At 46.3% G+C, this 18,803-nt stretch overlaps 1 protein-coding gene across 6 annotated transcripts in view; it reads right to left on the bottom strand.

The window, feature by feature from the left end:
- The window catches only part of ZFP64 (ZFP64 zinc finger protein), a 77,084-nt gene that overhangs the window by 39,077 nt on the left and 19,204 nt on the right, over positions 1-18,803 (bottom strand). For 2 of the 6 annotated variants that reach the window (XM_053926066.1, XM_053926067.1), the window contains exon 6: positions 13,054-14,963. The exons of the other annotated variants lie outside the window; for them this stretch is intronic. In XM_053926066.1, coding sequence (XP_053782041.1) covers positions 13,684-14,963 — 1,280 coding nt within the window. In that variant the 3' untranslated portion in view covers positions 13,054-13,683. Of the gene's footprint in view, positions 1-13,053; positions 14,964-18,803 lie in introns of those variants that run through there. 6 annotated transcript variants of the gene reach the window in all.

Raw genomic sequence — 18,803 nt, 5'->3', positions numbered from 1 at the left:
TACGCATATACAGGATGGGGCAGAGGAGGTGTGCCATTGTGAGTACACAAAAGTTTATTCTTGTATTATTGTTTATTAATGTTGCATTATCTCCCATACGAACAACAACAAGCCTGCTTTTGCTCTGCCCTGTATATGTGCACACACACACAAACGGCTGAGTGTGGAGGAGACCAGAGACCCGGTCGCAGGAGTTGTCCCAGAGGACAGGACAGCAATATTTGTGACCCAATTGTCTGAGTGGCCGCCATCTTGCTATGGACCTTTCTACAATGTGTCAGGTTTTCCAATTTGAAAAATCATAACATTTGGCACACATACAAGAGTGTGTAGCATAAATGTGCAATATAAGGAATAAAACAAACATGCAGGTAACCACCAACTTGAGATCTAGAACATTCTTTGTTCTAGATCTCAAGAAACCCTTCACATGTTCCCAGCCAAAAGCTTCCCCTCCCTTTTGCCACTCTGTGCCCCCCATTTCTAACTCTGGGTCATTATTATTTAAAAGTAGTTTTGTCACCCCAATAACATGTTTGTCAGTCTGGCCACTTGTTGAGCAGTATGAGCAGTTTTCCTTCCCTTCCTTCAGTTTGTGAGATGGAACACGTACCGCAGGCAGCTGTACCTCGTTCGTTTCCACTCTCCTGCAACCTCCAGTGTACGAACAGTAGGAAGGTACCACGTTTTGTCTACACCTCCACTGCTAATGGGCAGTTTCCAGTTTGGTCATCATGAGCAACGTAGCTATAAACATTCTTGCACAGGTCTCCTGATTCACACAGGCAAGTTTCTCTACGCCCAGAATCTGCATTAAACAAGATCTCTAGGTCATTTTTCTGCCCATTAAAGTCTGAGAAGCACAGAAGGCAGAATATGCTTCTTAACAAGTTTCCCAGGTGACCTGTACCCATGTTACATCTGGAGACACACTGGAGCCAGAGGCTGCATTGGAACAAGGTCCCCTGGTGACTCTCATGCGTGCTAGCTTTGAGAAGCACAGCGTGGGGGAGAAATCGCTGGGTTACAGCATATGCTCCCATTCATCTTTCCTAGGAGGTGCCGAACTATTTTCCAATGTGGCTATATCAATTTACATTCCCACCAACATATATAACTTCTAAAATGAAAGAAGGAAATTAGTTTAGAGGCCACTAGGGCACAGTCTCAGTTGAAAATGTAAATAACCAGCATACAAATACCTCACTTTTTCCTCTTTTCCTTTCTGCTCCTACCCCAAGTCCTGCTCCTGAATCTGAAATGAAGAAATGAAATTCTGGCAGGGGCTACTGTGGGGGCAACGAAGTGGATCAGGGGCTCTATTTACAGAGAAAATAAACAGCCTTCGATTCATCCGATGGCCCCTGCAGGTTTGGAAGTTCCTGAACTATAAAGGAATGTTGCCCAGGAACAGAAATTCGAAGCTTCTAGACCTGGGGAAGGGGGTGGTAGCCTGAGGTGGTCAGTTGTTTTACCTACTCCTGAGAAAAATGCATTTCTGATTCCTTCCTAGCAACACTGAAATCTCCCAGACCAAGAGTCATTTTCCATGTCTTAGGCCACAGTCCCCCTGACTCTAACACCTTCTATTAGAGCTCATTCCAAAGCCATTCATTTATTTAACAAACAGTAACTGGGTCCCATCTGGGTGTGACATGTTACGCTAACCTCTGGAAATGCAACAGCAAGCCTTTAGGGGAGTCACAGAGTAATGTGGGGAGGGGTGGTGAACTAAGTGAACAAGACTGCAAAAAAGGTTCACACAGTGGTCAGGCAAAGCTTCCTGCAAGAGGCAGATTCATAACCCTAAAAGTATAGGTCTTGGGCTGGCAAAAAAAAGTGAGGTGAAAGGGTTCCAGGCAGAGCGGATAGCTTGTGCACAGACCGGGAGGCAGAGAGATGGACTTTTGAGGAACATCAGTCTGGCTGTAGGTGGGCGGGCGGGGTGGTAGGTAGAGGCAAGCAGGACATGATTAAACCATTTCCTAGTCCTCCTTTCCCCTTTCCCTATTGAACCTCAGACACATCCAGAGGCCAATCCTAGGCTGGTTTGGGAAGGTTCCTTTACCTCTCCTCACCTAAGAAACAGTGAAGTGTAACAGTGGTGGCGGCGGTGGTAATGGCCATGAAAAGGGTGGACATTCACAGGCGTTCTCCACAGCTAAGCACTACTGTAGAAGGCATTTCACGTGTGTCTCCCCACCAGAGTCCAGCTGTTCGTGGATATGTGATTGTGAACAAGGCCTACCTTCCCTGAGCCTCAGCTTCCTGATCTCTAAAGTGAAGATAATAATTCTGCCTACCTCAAATGGTTTTTCTGAGTTTTAAAAGGGACTATATAGAAAAGGAGTGACAAACAATAAATAATCAAGAATAGTATTATTATTAGCCCTGGCTTCTGCGGCTCAGTGGATAGAGTGCTGGACTGCGAACCAAAGGGTATCAGTTCCGATTCCCAGTCAGGGAACATGCTTGGGTTGCTGGCCACGTCTCCAGTAGGTGGCGCTCAAGTGGCAACCACACAATGATGTTTCTCTTCCTTTCTCCCTCCCTTCCCCTCTATAAATATAAACAAAATCTTTAAAAAAATATTATTATTATTATTGGCAGTCATCTACCTGCTACCCTTACACTATAATAATTTTTAAAGCTATTTTAAAATAGACTATGATTATTGGAAATGTATTGATTATATTGAAGACCTACATTGTGCAGGTGTGCGGGAGACACATCTGTGAAAAGGACGGGGGGTGTGTTTGGAACACGTAGTTCAGCCATACTATAAAATGATCCCATCTTTAGTTAGGCCACTGCTTTGGGCTACTAAACACAGACCAAGTAAAAGCAACTTCAATAAAACAGAGGTTTATGTCTGCTGGATGATACTCCATGAGACCATCATGGGACTCATCTCTTCGCTTATTGCTTTACTATCCCCTGGAATGTTTTCCTTGAGGCAAAGATCCACACCAGTGACCCAGCCCATGGCAAGGAAGAGGAGGGTGAGCAGCTGTCCTTTACAGAGGTGACCAAGAGTGTGCGTCATTCTTGCTTGTGACCTGTTGGCCAGAATTTAGTCACATGGTCACATGTAGCTGCAAGGGAGTCTGGGGATGTGTATTCCAACAGGGTGGCTGTGTGCCTGACTAAAACTCCAAAGACTTCTGGGAATTTATTCTACAGATACACAGGCACACACACCAAATGACCCATTGGCAAGATTATTCATTGTAGCACTCTTTGAAATTGCAAACGCCTAGAAATAACCCAAGTATTTGTTTATAGGTCACTTGCTAAATAAACCATGGTAGAGCCCTACTCAATGGGAAAAAAAAGTGAAAAAGCTCCTATGTATTAATAAGATCTTCTGAATACATTAGTGAAAAAAGCAAGACAGAACTGTGTATATAGTATGCTACTTTTCTTTTTTTGCAAAAAGAAAGGGGTAATGGAAGAGGACATTCATATTTGCTCATGAATTTGCATGAAGCAATGTTGGAACGGCAAATGCTGTTGGTGCCTCACCCCTGCCCCCTCATCCACACCACCTGGGTGCATGCTGGACTGACTGTCATCTGCCAGCACTTGCATTTCTTTTCCTGCGGGTTTTCTCCGGTTGCCAGCATCCCCTCTGCCTTGCTGTGCAGCAGCCTGAGTGACTCGGGCCATTGATCTCCTGCCACCCCAGGAGCCGCCGTCCATCAGCGAGTGCTGGGGTCGCTGGGTAAATAGCTCCGCTCCCTTGCCTGGCGGGTGGAGAACTCTGAGGCACCAGTTCCTACCTCTACTGCAGGGGTTCCCAGCAGGAGTAAGCGCCAGCTGTCCACAGTGGTGACAGTACTGATAACACCCCCTGTGTTCTCTCCTCCTCTCCTGTTTCACTTCCCCTCCCCACGTTGTTTCATGGGATCACCTCCCAAACAACCTACATGCTCTCTGATCCTTGTCCCAGGGTCTGCTGGTGGGGAAACCCCAATATGTAAAAAAAGTTACCAAGAGACAGACTCACAGATACAGAGAATATTTTGATGGTTGCCAGATGGGAAGAGGGTTGGGGGCTGGGTGAACAAGGTGAAGGGATTAAGAAGTACAGATTGATGGTTAGAGAATAGGCACAGGGATGTAAGTACAGCATAGAGAATGTGGTCAATAATATTATAGTAACTGTGTGGTGCTAGATGGATACTAGACTTACTGGGGTGATCACTTAGGAAGTTATGTAATGTCTAATCACTGGGTTGTATATCTGAAACTGATAAAATACTGCACATCGACTGTAATTGAAAAACAAAAAATTATTTTAAAAAATTTGGAAAGTTACTAAAAGCAGTCACCCATAAGGACCGGGAAGGGAACGCAGGATGGGAAAGAGAACTCTCCACATATACCGCCTTAGAGTGCTTTGCTACTGGGACTATGAATATATGAACTGTTCATGAAAGACCTCACAAAAATGTCAGCGGCTCCCACCCTAAAAAGCTCAGCACACTAGTTACCGGGGAGAGCTAACAGTCTTCGCCAGGGTATCCCTGCCTGCCATGCCCATTTCTGCTCGATGTCAAACCGCTGCCTGCCGTAATTGCAAAGGTGTGAGTCCCCCACCTCCTCCCACTCTGTTCTGTTACGTGGACAAGTCCAAGGCTGCAAGTGGGATGGGGCAGTTGAGGGTGATGGTGGGCCTGGCGCTGCCTGTCAGGCAGTGAGCAGCGGGGACCCAGGACTTGCAGGCCTCAGTTTCATCACCTGAGGAATGGGCATAATAAACACCCATTCAGCCTTTTCAAAGTTGTAAGAACAATGACCCCTGTTGGATCTAATGAAGATCACCCTCAATAAATCTTCAGGCCTGAGGAACTTAATATGGATTTTTAAATCAACCAATCAGTCAATCTGATAAATGTATTTAACTTAGGGTGTTGGACTTTACTTCTACAAAGAAGTAAAATGCATAATCTTTTCTCCAAAGAGGCACTCCCTGGAAAGTAATGTAGCCTAATGAATGCTCAAAAATATATAAATGCTGATATAACACAGAGCTGGCGGCATCACCGCTCTATAGCCTGGAGCAAGTGGCTTACCGTTTCTGGGACTTGGTGTTCTCATTTACGCAAAGAGCAAGGCTGCATTACACACTGTTGTGGGCTGTCCTGAGGGCTGATGACATAGTTGTCACATGCTTAAGGCATTACTTGGCATAGGGGAAGACGTCAATGGAAAACGACCTTTTTCTACCCATTACTATGATTACCCAAAGCAGCTTTTAACTCAATTTCTATAATGCAGCATCTTTTAGCTGGGATTGTATGCTTAAAAGTAACAAAACACCCAACTGATATGGCCTTAAGAACAGGAAAGCAAGAATTTGTGTCACATAACTGCACAGCGGGGGTGTGTTTCTGTTTTAGCGCTGGGTCGATCCAGGCGCTCGCACTTGGTCACGCGAGCTCAGTCTTCCTCTGCTCCTCTGAGCCCAGGTTTGCTGTGCGCCGGTTCCCTCCCGGCGTCTGACATGGCTTCGACTGAGCCCTACTCCCTAATATTCTTGCTTTTGGCTAATCACCTCCTCTAGAAGTTGGGCTACACCCAGAGACCTACTTCTAATGAATGAAATTCGGCAGAAGTAATGGAATGTCACTTCTGAGGTTAGATTACAAGAAAGACTGGCTTCTCCTCATGCACCCTGTCTTGCTCTCTCGTGGTTGCTCCTTCTTATGGAAGTCAGCAGCCATGGGGTGAGCTGTGCTACGGAGAAGCCCGTGGGGCAGGACCCTGATGACACCCTCCGGCTGCCAGCCAGCGAGGATGCGAGGCCTTCAGCCCACTGGGCCCCAAGTACCCGAATCCCGCCAACAACCATGTCAGTGAGCTTGGAAGCAGGTGTGTCTCCAGTTGAGCCTTCAGCTGGGCCCCCAGCCCTGGCCAACACCTTGATTACAGCCTTGGGAGAGACCTTGAGCCAGAGGACCCAGGTACACAATGCTTGGATTCCTGACCCACCGAAACTCTGAAATAATATATGTGTTTTTGGTTTTAAGCCACTAAGTTTCAGGATAATTTGTTACACAGCAATAGATAAACAACACATCTCTACTTGGAAGTTTAGGCAGTGATAGCCTTATATCCTCATAGATCCACGGAAAAGAAAGGTAAAGACAGCCTCTGTTTTGATCACTCAAAAGGCCAGTGCTCCATCCACTGAGCCACACCAGCCAGGGCAGGACTTGGTTCTTTTCGTGAAGCTTCTCCTGGGAGGGGCTGAGTCTCAGAGCCAGTAGGGAAAATGCTGCCTCTCCATAGAGATGTCCACATGGAGACTGATGGTCTTAGGTAGACTGGGTGGGGAGTCCTAGAGGCAGGTTTCCCTTTTCCTTTCCATGAAAGAGACCAGAAATGGAGAAAAAAAAAGAGGAAGGAGAAGAAGGAGAAGGATTGGAAGGAGGAGGGAGGAGGAGGGAGGAGGAGGAGGAGGAACAGGAGGAAGAAGAGGAGGAGGAGGAGGCGGAGGAGAAGGAGAAGAAGGAGAAGAAGAGGAGGAGGAGCCCCGGCTGGTATAGCTCAGTGGATTGAACACAGGCCTGCAAACCATAGGGTCCCTGGTTCGATTCCCACTCAGGGCACATGCCTGGGCTGTGGACCAGGCCCCCAGTAGAGGGTGCACAAGAAGCAACCACACATTGATGTTTCTCTCCCTCTCTTTCTCCTTCCCTTCCCCTCTCTCTAAAAATAGATAAATAAAATCTTAAAGAAGAAGAAAGGAGAGGAGGCAAGACAGGATGAGAAGAGACTTGTATTTGCATCCAAATTTTATAAGGACAAATACTCTTTTCATTGTACGCATGCTGCGAGTGATTTTAAAGTAGAATTGTAGGGAAGACATCTTTTCATTCATTCATTCAAATAAATACTGAACCCCGGCTACGGCAATCCAGGAGCTAATCCTGAACTGAGGGTTGCAATGATCGTCTCTTGTATGGGTCAGTTTTTGTGGTGAAACAGACAACCTCAGAATCTCAGTGGCTTTCCTTAAGGAATCCTGATTTTCTTTTTCTTTTTTTTTTTTTCAGTGGGTTCACTGTGGCTCTGCTGGGCTTGGCTCTCGGCTGCCTTTGAGGTCAGGTCCACGTGTCTGCTCCTTTCTCACAGGGCAAGTTCTTCTACTGACAGGTCCCGTGAGAACCAGAGCACGAGCCAGATTGCACAGGCACCCTGAAAGCCCCTCTTCCAGTCAGGCCCACTGGTATTCTGTTAGCCAAACAGCCAAATTAGAACAATGGCTTGGCCCCACATTGATGGGGCCGGGACACACACTCCCCCCACCCCGCCCCTGCCATCATGCCCATGGGCAAGGGTGGATAAATACAATTCTGGGCCAGGGAGGGAATGCCGATGAGAAACAATAATCTCATTTACCACATTTACTAATGTTAAAAATAGGACTACAATCACATGGCTAAGACTAAACAGATTGATAAGACATATTAACAGTAATAATAAATGTTCATCGAAAACATTAGGTAGAAAACCCAAATTCTGATCCGTTTTATGGCATGTGACTTACTTTTCTGGAAAACTGACCCGTGGGCTGTGAAATTCTAATCTCTGCTGCTTCGCACCACGAGGGTGAAGCACTGGTCATTATTTTACAGCTTCTGGGTCTGGCCCTTTACCAGTAATAACGGTAAACCAGAAGCTGATTTATACCTGTTGTCCCAACACAATTATCCTCAGTGCCACGTCCCCCTAAACGGTTCCCAGTCGGATGACAAACTACATGACCATCTTGTATATGTGACAAAATGTAGTGTTTTGTTCTCCAAGAAAGAAACAACCTTCCTGAGAGCTAACTCACCAACGAGCATCAACCTTAAAAATTTTTTATTTTGCTTTCTCTTCGAGAAAAATGCTCCCATTACCAATGACCTGTCTTTCCCCAGACCTGCGTAACTTCCCAGCCCACCTCAGCATGCTCACCCCCATGTCTCCGTTCCCTGCGTTCAGCTGTGGAACCCCTACCCACCACTTTGACGTCCCTCCCCGGCGCAGTCCAAATCTGGGCTGTATGGCTTACGGGTCAGGCTGCCTGCCGTGTCCCCTACTAGCGCATTTACGTGCTGTGACAGATATTCGCTTGCCCGTCTGCCTTACTAGATGGTAAACCCCCAGCCAGCAAGGGCCTTGCTGGCCTGTGTCACTGCCTGCACACGCAGCTTTGGCAATTCATATTTGCTGAGTGAATGCAATTGTTATTATTGTTTTAATTATCAAAAAATGTCAGACATGCAAAAAACCAGAGACTACTACTGCCCTCAACCCACTTTCTACCTGCTCTTCTTTCTGATGCTCACTCTCCTCCGGCCACCTAAACCTCAGACGCCCCAGGCACATTTCTGTTTTAGGGTTTTTGTGCTGGCTGTTCCCTCTGCCTGGAAGGTCCTTCCTCTTGATATTCACATGGCCCTGCCTCCCTCCCACGGACCAGTCTTTGTTCTCATCTCAACTTCTCAGGGAGGCTCTCCCTGACCACCCTACTTAAAACGGCAACCCCTCTCCCCGTACCTCCCCCACTAAGCACTTATCCCTTCCAGGACATTGTATAAGGGACTATGTGTTCTGCTTATTATGTATTGTCTGTTTCCCCACACTAAAAAGGCAGACTTCACCAGAAGTCACTCTTTGTTCCTTGACAGTCCCAAGTTTCCAGAACTGGACCTGGCACATAGTAGGTGCTCAAGAAACACTGACTGACTGAATGAACGAGGTCAATAAGCACTTTTGTCTGGGGATTAGAGTGGTCGGAATCACTCTCAGCCCTCAAGATGCACAATTCTGGGACAGAAAACAAGAAGACAGGAAACAGCAGCACTCCAGATGATTAGATGCTTTCAGACTCGACTGCACAATCCTCGATTGTACAATCCTCGATTGCACAATCGATTGTACTACACTCGACTGTAGTGTCCTCCTGGCTCCCCGGGCCCTTCTGCAAGTCCCAGATGTGTACTCGAAGGATCTACCAATAAGCTGATATTGTAACAGCTGACGGGGCCCAAAACATCTGCCCCATAGTCTTCCTTTTCCTAGTAACCAAATTTCACCCATTTCCACCTTCCAAACTCAGTGAAGTAACTCTCAGGAAAAGATAATACTAGAAAAATGTAGTGTTATAGAAGTGTACACCTGAAACCGATATAATTTTATTAACCAACGTCATCCCAATACCTTCAATAAAAGTTAAAAAAATAAAAATAAAAATGTAAAAAATAAAAACAGTAACACTAGATAAATGACTATCACCATTGCTAAACCACCACAAGAGCAGCATTACAAACTTTGCTGCCTAAAGTAAAGCTTTTGAAATTTCATAGTTAACATTTTGGAAAACAATGAAGAGATTGGCTTAAGGAAGAATATTCAAAAGTACTATTTTAAACTTAGAGTTCGCACAAAATCCTGACTAGCCTAAGACACCATGTTTTAAGCATACAAACGAGGCCCTGGCTGGGTAGCTCGGTTGGTTAGAATATCGTCTGAGACGCCAAGGTTGCAGGTTCGATCCCCAGTCAGGGCACAGACAAGAAGTAACCAATGAGCGCACAAGTGGAACAACAAATCAAAGTTTCGCTCTCTCTCTCTCTCTGCCTCCCTCCCTAATAAAAACTCTAAGTAAAAATTAGTATAATAGAAAATGACCTAAGTACATAAAAACCAACCCCCAAAGGAACCACAAATTTTATATGAAATTGGAAAATGCTGAAGCCATTCAAGTAAAAGCTAGAGACACAACAACGATGCCAGCCGTGGCAACGCCGTTCGGAGGTTCTGGCTGATGCAATAGGACCAGAGAGCGAAATGAGGGCGAGTACTGTAAGGAAGAGATAAAGCGACCTGGAAACTGGACGGTCGTGTTGCGGCCATCAGAAACCATATTTATCATAAACCAAGAGTGCTTAATAAATACTGTCAATTCACAAGAATTTTTGCTCAGATAGCTCAGTATAGACAATTATACCCAAAACGGCTATTCTTCATGCTTGCAACAAGTAATTTTTTTAAATGAAAAAAAGATCCATTTTTACTTACAATAAAATTCAGAGTATGAAAATATAGGCCTATATAATAAGACTGTATTGTATATGCAGAAAACCAAGTATTGTAATTTCACTGAATAATGTTTACAACATTTGAATAAAAGTTTTTTGGGGGATGGTTTAACATTTTTTAAAAAGTTGTTCTTTTCATAAGTTCACATATCACACTGATGTAATTCTAATCAAAATCCTCATAAAGTTTTCTTTTTATGGGTGGGGGTGGTTCTGGACAAATGACAGTTAATTTATAAATATGGATAGCTAAGAATTGCTAAGAAAATTTTGGAAAAGCATATTACAGAGAAGCTTTGTACAATAAGTCTAAAAGATATTAAGGTTTACCTTAATGCTAACAATCAAATATTTGATGTTGGCAAACCAGAGAAGATACAAACATCAATAGGCCAAAATAGAGATTCCAGAAATAGACCCAAGTATATTTGGGTATTTCATGTAAAGGTGAAATTAAGATTTCACTTCCAAGGAAAATACGACTTTGACTAACAAATGGTCCTGGTATACATAGGCAAATAAACTCCTACATTACAAGTATATAAATATGAATTCTGACAGCAGTGACGTGCTAGCTAAAAAGAAACAATAAAAATATTAAAGAAAAACCTCAGAAGGGAGGGATTTCATAGAAAAAGACAGGAGCCACAAGTTAAATGACAAGAATCCAACTGCATAAAGAGGTGGGTATTTTTGCCCTGGCTGGTGTGGCTCAGTGGACTGAGCACCAGACTGTGAAGTAAAGGGTTGCCGGTTGGATTCCCAGTCAGGGCACATGCCTGGGTTGTGGGCCAGGTCCCCAGAAGGGGGCGCACGTGAGAGGCAACCACACATTGATGTTTCCCTCTCTCCCTTCCCCTCTCTCTAAAAATAAATAAATAAAATCTTAAATATGGGTATTTTTATAGGGAAAGAACACCATAAGAAAAGTCCAAAGAGGAAGGACAGGAGGGGAGAAAATTCTGCAACATGTGGCGAACATGGGGTTCACATCCCTGAGTTCTCAACAACCCAAGGAGAAAAATGGGTGTGTCCGAGTTTAAAGTTCACAGAAGAGAAAAATGCAAATGCTCAACCCGTCTGTGCAGAAATGTCACAGACATGCAGGTCGGAACGCCAGTGGGGGAAACTCGCAGGGTTAGATAACTCACGTCACTCATCGGACTGACAAGACTTCAAGGTGGAAGACCCCCGGGAGCGGCAATACCTGGCCCGCACTAGAGGAGGCTGCCATTCAGAAATCCATACAGGTATGAGCTATGAAAACGCTCTGGAGCTCCCACAGCACAGATGAAGACGAGAGGCATTATGTAAGATGCTTACCGGGGCAGTTTGTCATGGCAAACGAAAGCCAAAATCACCTAAGTATCCGCAAATAAGAAGATCGTTGACCAAGGCATGGTGTAGTCACACTCTTAACGTTTGCTTTAAAAAAGGAAGTCAGGACAGCGGTACGGACCTTCAACACTGTTAGTAATGGAACAGGAACAAGTTGTAGGGAAACAGACACAGTGTGATCCAATTACTACAAAGACAGGAAAAAGCCTTTTCTAGGTTATCTTGAGAGCTTGTCTATTGGTGTGGATACAGAGAAAACGTTACCTTGGTGGTACAGGGGAGGAAGATTATTGGTTTGGTTTTTGTATAATTCTGTAGTTTATTGCAAAGAACAAGTTTTTTCTGTTTTAGCGTGTTTAAAGAAAATCTAAATATACATGTGTATATGTGTATGTTTATATGGAGGGCAGTAGTTGGGTGGAGGTATGAAGATACAAAAAGAAACAGTATATAAAAAAAGGCAAGAGTATGCTCAATTCAACCTCAGCCCTGTAACTGGAGTAGAAAATGTACAGACATAAGCATGGAGGAAAGATCGGGGGACAGATTCTCAGGGCGGTACCAATTTTTACATCTGGATAAGATTATTTAGTGACTAATTTTTCTAGAGAATATGTTTCCCATGCTTTGTATTATGAATTTACATTACATTTAGAATCAGGAAAAAAGAACTTTTTAAAAGCTGGAAGAAAAAGGGGCACTCTGCGAAAAAAGAAAGAAGTAAAAAAGTTTCTTGACAATGGAAGCTTCCCAGCTAAAATTCAATAGCAGTCTTTTTTGATTCCTTATCAAACCAGAGTTAACATATTGTTATTACCATTGAAATGAAAATGAGAATAAATAAATTCTGGCAAAGGAAACACAGTGAGTTATCAGAATTGTGTTCAAATATTAAGGAGCAAAGAAAGAAAGGAGACAAACCCAGCTCAGACTCTGTATGTGTCTCCCAAGGACAGCTGACTTCTCATTTTTCTTAGTTTGTTATGTATCTTTTATGTAAAAGTGAGCTCATGTGCATGAGAAGATTAGGAAGTTTATGCGTTAGGGAAGGAAAAGTGTGTGAAAACTCTGATAAAAAAGTCTCTAAGTGTTCTTACAACATTTTAAATAGACTCCTCTCACAAGAGTAACCTCTCCAGCTCACGATCCTCGCTGACTCTCTGTGAGAGCATGATTCATTCATTCATTACTTACTAAGAGCCCGCCGTGAGCTGCAGGTCATGCTCAAGGATGGAAATCAGCGGTACAACGACCTCGGTTCCTGCCTTTGGGTATAAGCTTGGGAACCCCTAGCTTGCTCTCTGGCGCTATCTACTGGTCAAACAGCACTTCCATTGAAAACAACAACATTTGAACCTCCCCCCTCTCGGTACAGCCTATGGTTTGGAAAAACCACGGTCCTTGGGGATGCACAAACACTGGTCTCCAAAACAATGCCATCCTAGAACACTCTGTCCTGAAGGTTAGTAGAAACTTGCCTCATATTTGCAGCTAAAGAGAAATGTCAGAAACTCTGAAGGTACCATTTTAGGTCCTACACGTATTATATTTGACTGTTAAGGAGGTGAGACGTTTGTATAACGCTTACGAGAGAGGACTACAAACCTTTGCTTCTTCAAGTTCTCTTTAATACGATAATTCACATCCCCTCAACCCCAAATCATACCGTGACTACAGAATCATTAACATTCAGTATATTCTCATCAGGTATCAATTTATTAGAAAACCATTCCTTTTTATCTCATTAGCACTCAACTTTTTGGGGGGGGGCCAAATACTCATGTAACATTATGTAGAAAATGGTCCTTCATACCAGAGATTTGTATCCATGTCTTAAAACACTAGTACCCCAAACTCGGGGGGGTATTTCAGAATGGCACGTAAGAAAGGCTGGGAAGTACCATCTACTACACAAGATTAATGAGATGGGAAAAACCTTTATTAGAGTTGGGAGAACCACTTGGAAACAAATGTACTCACTCCTCAGTGCACTGAGTTCCAACCCCTAATCGGAATCAGCCCGGTAACATTTGAGATTCTACAAGTTACAACACTGTGATTCACAGGGGGTCTCAAAGTTACTACAGCGTTAAAAAATTATAGTAAGCCGTATAAAAGTACAATTTATTACAGGTGCGGGTGTGTTTTCACAACAATGTGTAGAAGCATCAAGGGCGTACCTCTTACAGAATTCTACGAATGACACTTTTTGGTCACACCCCCCATTTCTTTTGTGTTTGAAGCACTAATCTGGTATGGAGTCCGCCGGACAGAGCAAAGCTGGGTGGGCCCCGCCCTGAATGATGGAGTACGTCTGCTTGGGTAGATCTTGCTGGGCAGAGGAGAACATGGGTGGGGCCGTAGTGGCCACGGTGAGGTTCTGGCCCCCGTCGCTCACCACAGTCACTTCGGCCGTCCCCTCCTGAATCAGAGCGTTAAGGCCTTCAAAGTCAGTGCAGGCGATGCCAGAACTGGTGATGAAAGTCTGGCCACTGGAGCCTTCCTGGGCACCGCCGGGGGCGGCGGGGATGAGGGTCTGGTGCAGAGTGGCGCCATCTGTCTGGTCGTGCGTGGTCAGCAGGACGGCCGGCTGGGCCAGCGCGCCCGCCTCGCTTGGACACCCTGAGGGCTGAGGAGGGGCGATCAGGTTGACCTGGCGCAGGATCTGCAGCCGGCTGTTCCCCGGGAGTTCCTCTGGGTTCTGGGCCACCAAGGCGGACGGCACGATGTTCACCGCGGCAGCGGCGGCCTGGACGATGGTGTTTGCCTGGGGCACCTGATGCCCCACGATGATTTTGACTCTGCCCTCGCTGAACTGGGGCACCTGGCTGGGCTGGAGCGGCACCTGGAGGTGCCCCACTGTGAGGGGTGCGGCCGGCTGCCTGCTGGGGTCAATCTGAAACTGCAGGACGGTGACGTCCGAGTTCTTATTCTCATTGTACTCACTGTGCTGCCTCTTGTGGCTCCGCAGCGAGTCCTCCCGCATGAAGGAGGCATCGCATATGTCACAGTGGAAAGTCTTCTTGGCGTCCAGCTTGGCCACCTGCCGGCTGCTCTGGCGGCCTGTGTCTTTCCTCTCCAAGGCCTCGGTCTTGACCATATCCCCGTGGAACTTCTTCATGTGTTTGCTCAGGTTGCTGGGCTGCTTGGTGTCGAAGCTGCAGTAACTACACTTGAAGGGGCGGTCGGTGCAGTGGATGCGTTCGTGGATGCGCAGCGCCGCCTTGCTGGAGCAGGAGTAACTGCACTCGGCGCACTTCTCGGGGTGCTCGGACTGGTGCACCCGGCTGTGCTTCCGGAGGGTGGCTTTGCTGTCACCCAGGAAGTCGCAGTGCGGACACTTGAAGTTATTCCCACTGTGCTTGATGCGGATGTGGGACTTGAGGTTTCCCTTCATGGTGCAGCGGACATTGCAGAACTCGCACTTGAAAGGTTTCTCCCCCGAGTGTACGCGCATGTGCCTTTTCAAGTCCGAGCTGATTTTGAACTTGGCGCTACAGAGCCAGCACTGGAAGGGGGCGTCCCCTGTCAACACAAGGTGAGTTTCGATGAGAACAGGCAGGCAACAACCACAGCGGATCCCCCCGAAGCACACACCAGAAAACCGCTTACACCAAGGCGGGCGGGTGCAGACCTTCTACCTGCAGCTCCTAGCAGCCCCTGGGAGAAAAAAAAGGGGGTGGGGGCGGGGGGTTTCTCTTCTTTCCCCAAACCTGAGCCGCCACCACATGCTTGGCGCACCGCCACAGTTACAAAACCCAGGAGAAAAACGGAGATTGAAAATAACTGTTCCAAATAAAATAAGAGGTGTGAATATCCTTAGCATAATCTTGAAAACAATCAAGCTATCGTTCCTAGAGTTAATGGGACCACTCTGCCACTGGATGGTTCACAGTTGTACCATTTTGCATAATCCGTTGATTTTGATGGAGCTACATCTTGCAACAGATTGAAGGACACATTTTCCAATCAGTCACCTCCGTGCTCACTCATCAGAACATTCTTTTTACCGTGATTCAAATGCCCAGATTACACTTCAGGAAGATTTTTATTAATAAAGACTTGTTTATTGCGCAAACTTTATTTATCCCACATTGCCAGCTGCGCTCTTTACTTGTGAAGTTACAAAATCCAGCTGCTTGACTGTTTTTTTAAGACAAAATTTAACTTCACACTCGCTGAAAGATGAGCAGGGAAAGTGAAATCGCGAACATCGGAACGGCCGGGAGGTTCCAATTTGGTTTTGTCAGTGAATGCCAAGTCCAAAGGCTCTAAGGCTCCTTGGTGACCCCGCCCACTGCAACACTGTGTCAAAAAGCAAAACAAGAGCAGCTAACATTCTTCAAGGTTGCTTCCGGGATGACAGGCACTCTGCTGAGCACTCCACAAGAATGGTCTCGGATGCTCCCCACAGTCCCATGCAGTAGGGAGTCACAGCAATGTCATTATCGTTAACACCGTTATCGCGCACATGAGGGAACTGAGGCCTAGAGAGACTACATAACTCGTTCACGGTCACCCAGGAGTACGTAGCGAGGCTTGGATTCCACCCCAGGGTGACTCCAAAGCTGCTGTTCTTAGATGCCAGGTAACTATCGGTACCTATGGCCAATGTGCCCGTTTGTAGGCCATAAACTCAACAGAGTAAGATTGCGTTCCGGCTTTTGGGGATAAGACCTAACACGTCACCACGAGCTGCTGGCTACATGCAGTTAAAAGTGACAGGGAGCAAATACGGCACGCTTCAAGAAATCTGAGAAGCCCAACCCTAAACGATGCCTTATGTGTGACTAAACCCCACCACCACGGTCGTGCACACTGAATTCTAGGACAAGAAGTGGTAAGCTATCGTCAAATCTGGCCCATGGCCTGTTTTTGTAAATAAAGTTTTATTGGTGTACAGCCACACCCATCTGTTTATGTGTTATTTATGGTCGCTTTCAAGGCCGAGGCGAGCGATTCTGACAGAGGCTAGGTGGCTAGCAAAGCCTAAAATACGTACTATTTGACCTTTAACAGAAAAAGTCTGCTGACCCTGCCTTACAACGTTATTCCTAACCTTTTTTACACCGCCGACCCCCTTTTCCCAGTTCAGTGAAACTCGGGGCCCCTTTCTCAGAATGCTTACACATGCAAAGTAAATGAAACATGGATAGGACTACAAAGGAAACTGGTTATATTGAAATAGCTATTTAAAAAATTAAAAGAAAAAAAATTTGTGACACAGCAAGTTTTTGTTGCTTTAGCAATGTGTCAAATAAGAAGCTCTAACATGGGGTCTAGTAGCTGTAACCATTTCCAAGTAGAGAAGAGGACACAGACACTCTGACCTACTTGCAAGGGTGACGAAAAGGCCTGTGATTTCCCCTGGCAGCAAGTGCACGCACGCTGCCATCAGGCTGGTTGCCCGTTTCCAGAATATAAGGGCCCATCACACTTCAGTACAAGTGAGTGAAAATGAAGATGTAAAATTACTGCCCGTCCAACTCCATGGGCCTCCTCAATTCCATTCACGGATCCCTGGGTGGGTGGGGGCATCTGCAGACCCGAGTGAGGACCTCTTGCCCCAGAATGTTTCACTAGGTTTTCCTGTTACATCCCTGCCCTAAACAGTGACAATCTTTTTGTCTTTTTTAAAAATAAAAAGCAATGAGCAGATGTGAAACCCAGAAAAAGCAGATAACCCAGTCTCACAGAGCTTAACAATAAGTACTGCTGACGTGGGAGTCAAAGGTTTAGATCCTGTTGTCACCTTCTTTCTTCCCCCCTTTAACCACGAATTTTGTAAAGGAGGCACACTATCAGTAAGAGTCCCGCTGGACCGTGCTCTCTCCAAAGCCAATGACTATGTCCGCTCCTGCCCACTGCCCGATCCTCAGTACCAAAGACTGACCATGCAGTTGATCAAAGCAAAGGAAGGGTAAAAGCAAAATCCTATTAATTTTATAATTTGTAAAATTTACAAGTGCCGCGAATATAAAAGGGGCAAAGGGAACATTCCACAGAGACAACCACGTACAGGGCACACACTCACATTTTTTAGAAAATATACCTTTTCGGGACCAACGTAAAGGTGCTACTCTAAATGGTAACTTTCTGCTTGTCAGTCAAAATGATTTCTCAACCATTTCCAAACATGAATCTTTCCGCAACTCCAACTTAGGTGGTGGAGATTTCTAAGGAAAAGCAGTTGGGCATCAGTTATGTCCATGTCTTATTGTGCCCAAGTAGGTCACAAAAGTGTCCCCAAGCCCCCCATCTACCACCCCTCTCTGGAGCCGTGGCCTCTGTCCGCATGCTCCCCTGGCCAGGGCAGGACCTCAGACAATAGGACTGGCCATGCCCTCCTATTCAGCTACGTGGACTGGACACCAGTAATGGTTCGGAATGGGCTTGTCCCCTGGGGTGTGCTCGCTTGCACACCTGTCACCCGTTGTCACGAGAAGGTCAAACCTGGCCTCACCTGTGGGTCGCAGGAGGAGGATGACAGGTGCGTGGGGCAGGGCTTGCACACTGCGGTCAAGCCCAGTGGGCAGACAGGCCACAGCCAGCAGAGTCTCGGCCCGTAACAGAGCCCAGCCAAGGTGTGCAGGGCTGCCCAGACGATGCCCAGCGATCCCCAGCGTGTGAGAAGAACGGCGGGGTACCTGCCGAGGTTACGTGGGGGTGTTTGCTACACTGCACTGCTGAGTCACTACACTGACCAGTGACACAGACACCGGCAGCGGGAGGTGGAACGCCACCACACAGAAAACCAACCTACGCCGCCCTGGGTTTCCGAGTGGCTGGGCGGCAGGCCCAGGCTGGCTGTACGCTCTGTGATAGCAAACATTTGGTAAAGCTGTCATTGGCGGTACCTCAGAAGACAGAAAACACACCTGTTGAATTTTGGGCTTGATCAAAGAGATTAATTCTGGGCAAACACACCGAAAGTGTCGCCTAAGCTGCACCTGACAAGCTACCCCAAGGAAGAGACAAACAAAAAGGAACTGGCCATTTTCTAAATGGAACTCAGAGAGAACACAGAAAATCAAGGATGTGCTGGCTTGGATAAAGATGCTCATCTCCAGCCAGTAAAAGGTTTTCAAAGTAAGAAAACAGCCTGTGGCCAAAGCTCCCATCCAGGGAACCGGTCTGGGGGGAAACTGAATGAGAAGTGAAGGAAGTGAATGTCAGGGTCTCTGTTACCACCCCCAAAAGACTGCAGCTGGAGGCGAGCAGATCCTCTCGGCTGGCCCAGGACTACTCCGAGTCTCAAGGGATTCTGCCCACAGGCGGTTACGAGCTGCAGCGCCTACTGCTGGGGCTAGAGGAAAGGCAAGTCTCCAAAAGCATCGTGGGTGTGGCTTTTCCACACACAGATGC

The sequence above is a fragment of the Desmodus rotundus genome, chromosome 6 (genome assembly GCF_022682495.2).
Source record: "Desmodus rotundus isolate HL8 chromosome 6, HLdesRot8A.1, whole genome shotgun sequence".
NCBI classification, from domain to species: Eukaryota; Metazoa; Chordata; class Mammalia; order Chiroptera; family Phyllostomidae; genus Desmodus; species Desmodus rotundus.
This window is presented reverse-complemented; position numbering and strand designations above follow the sequence as displayed.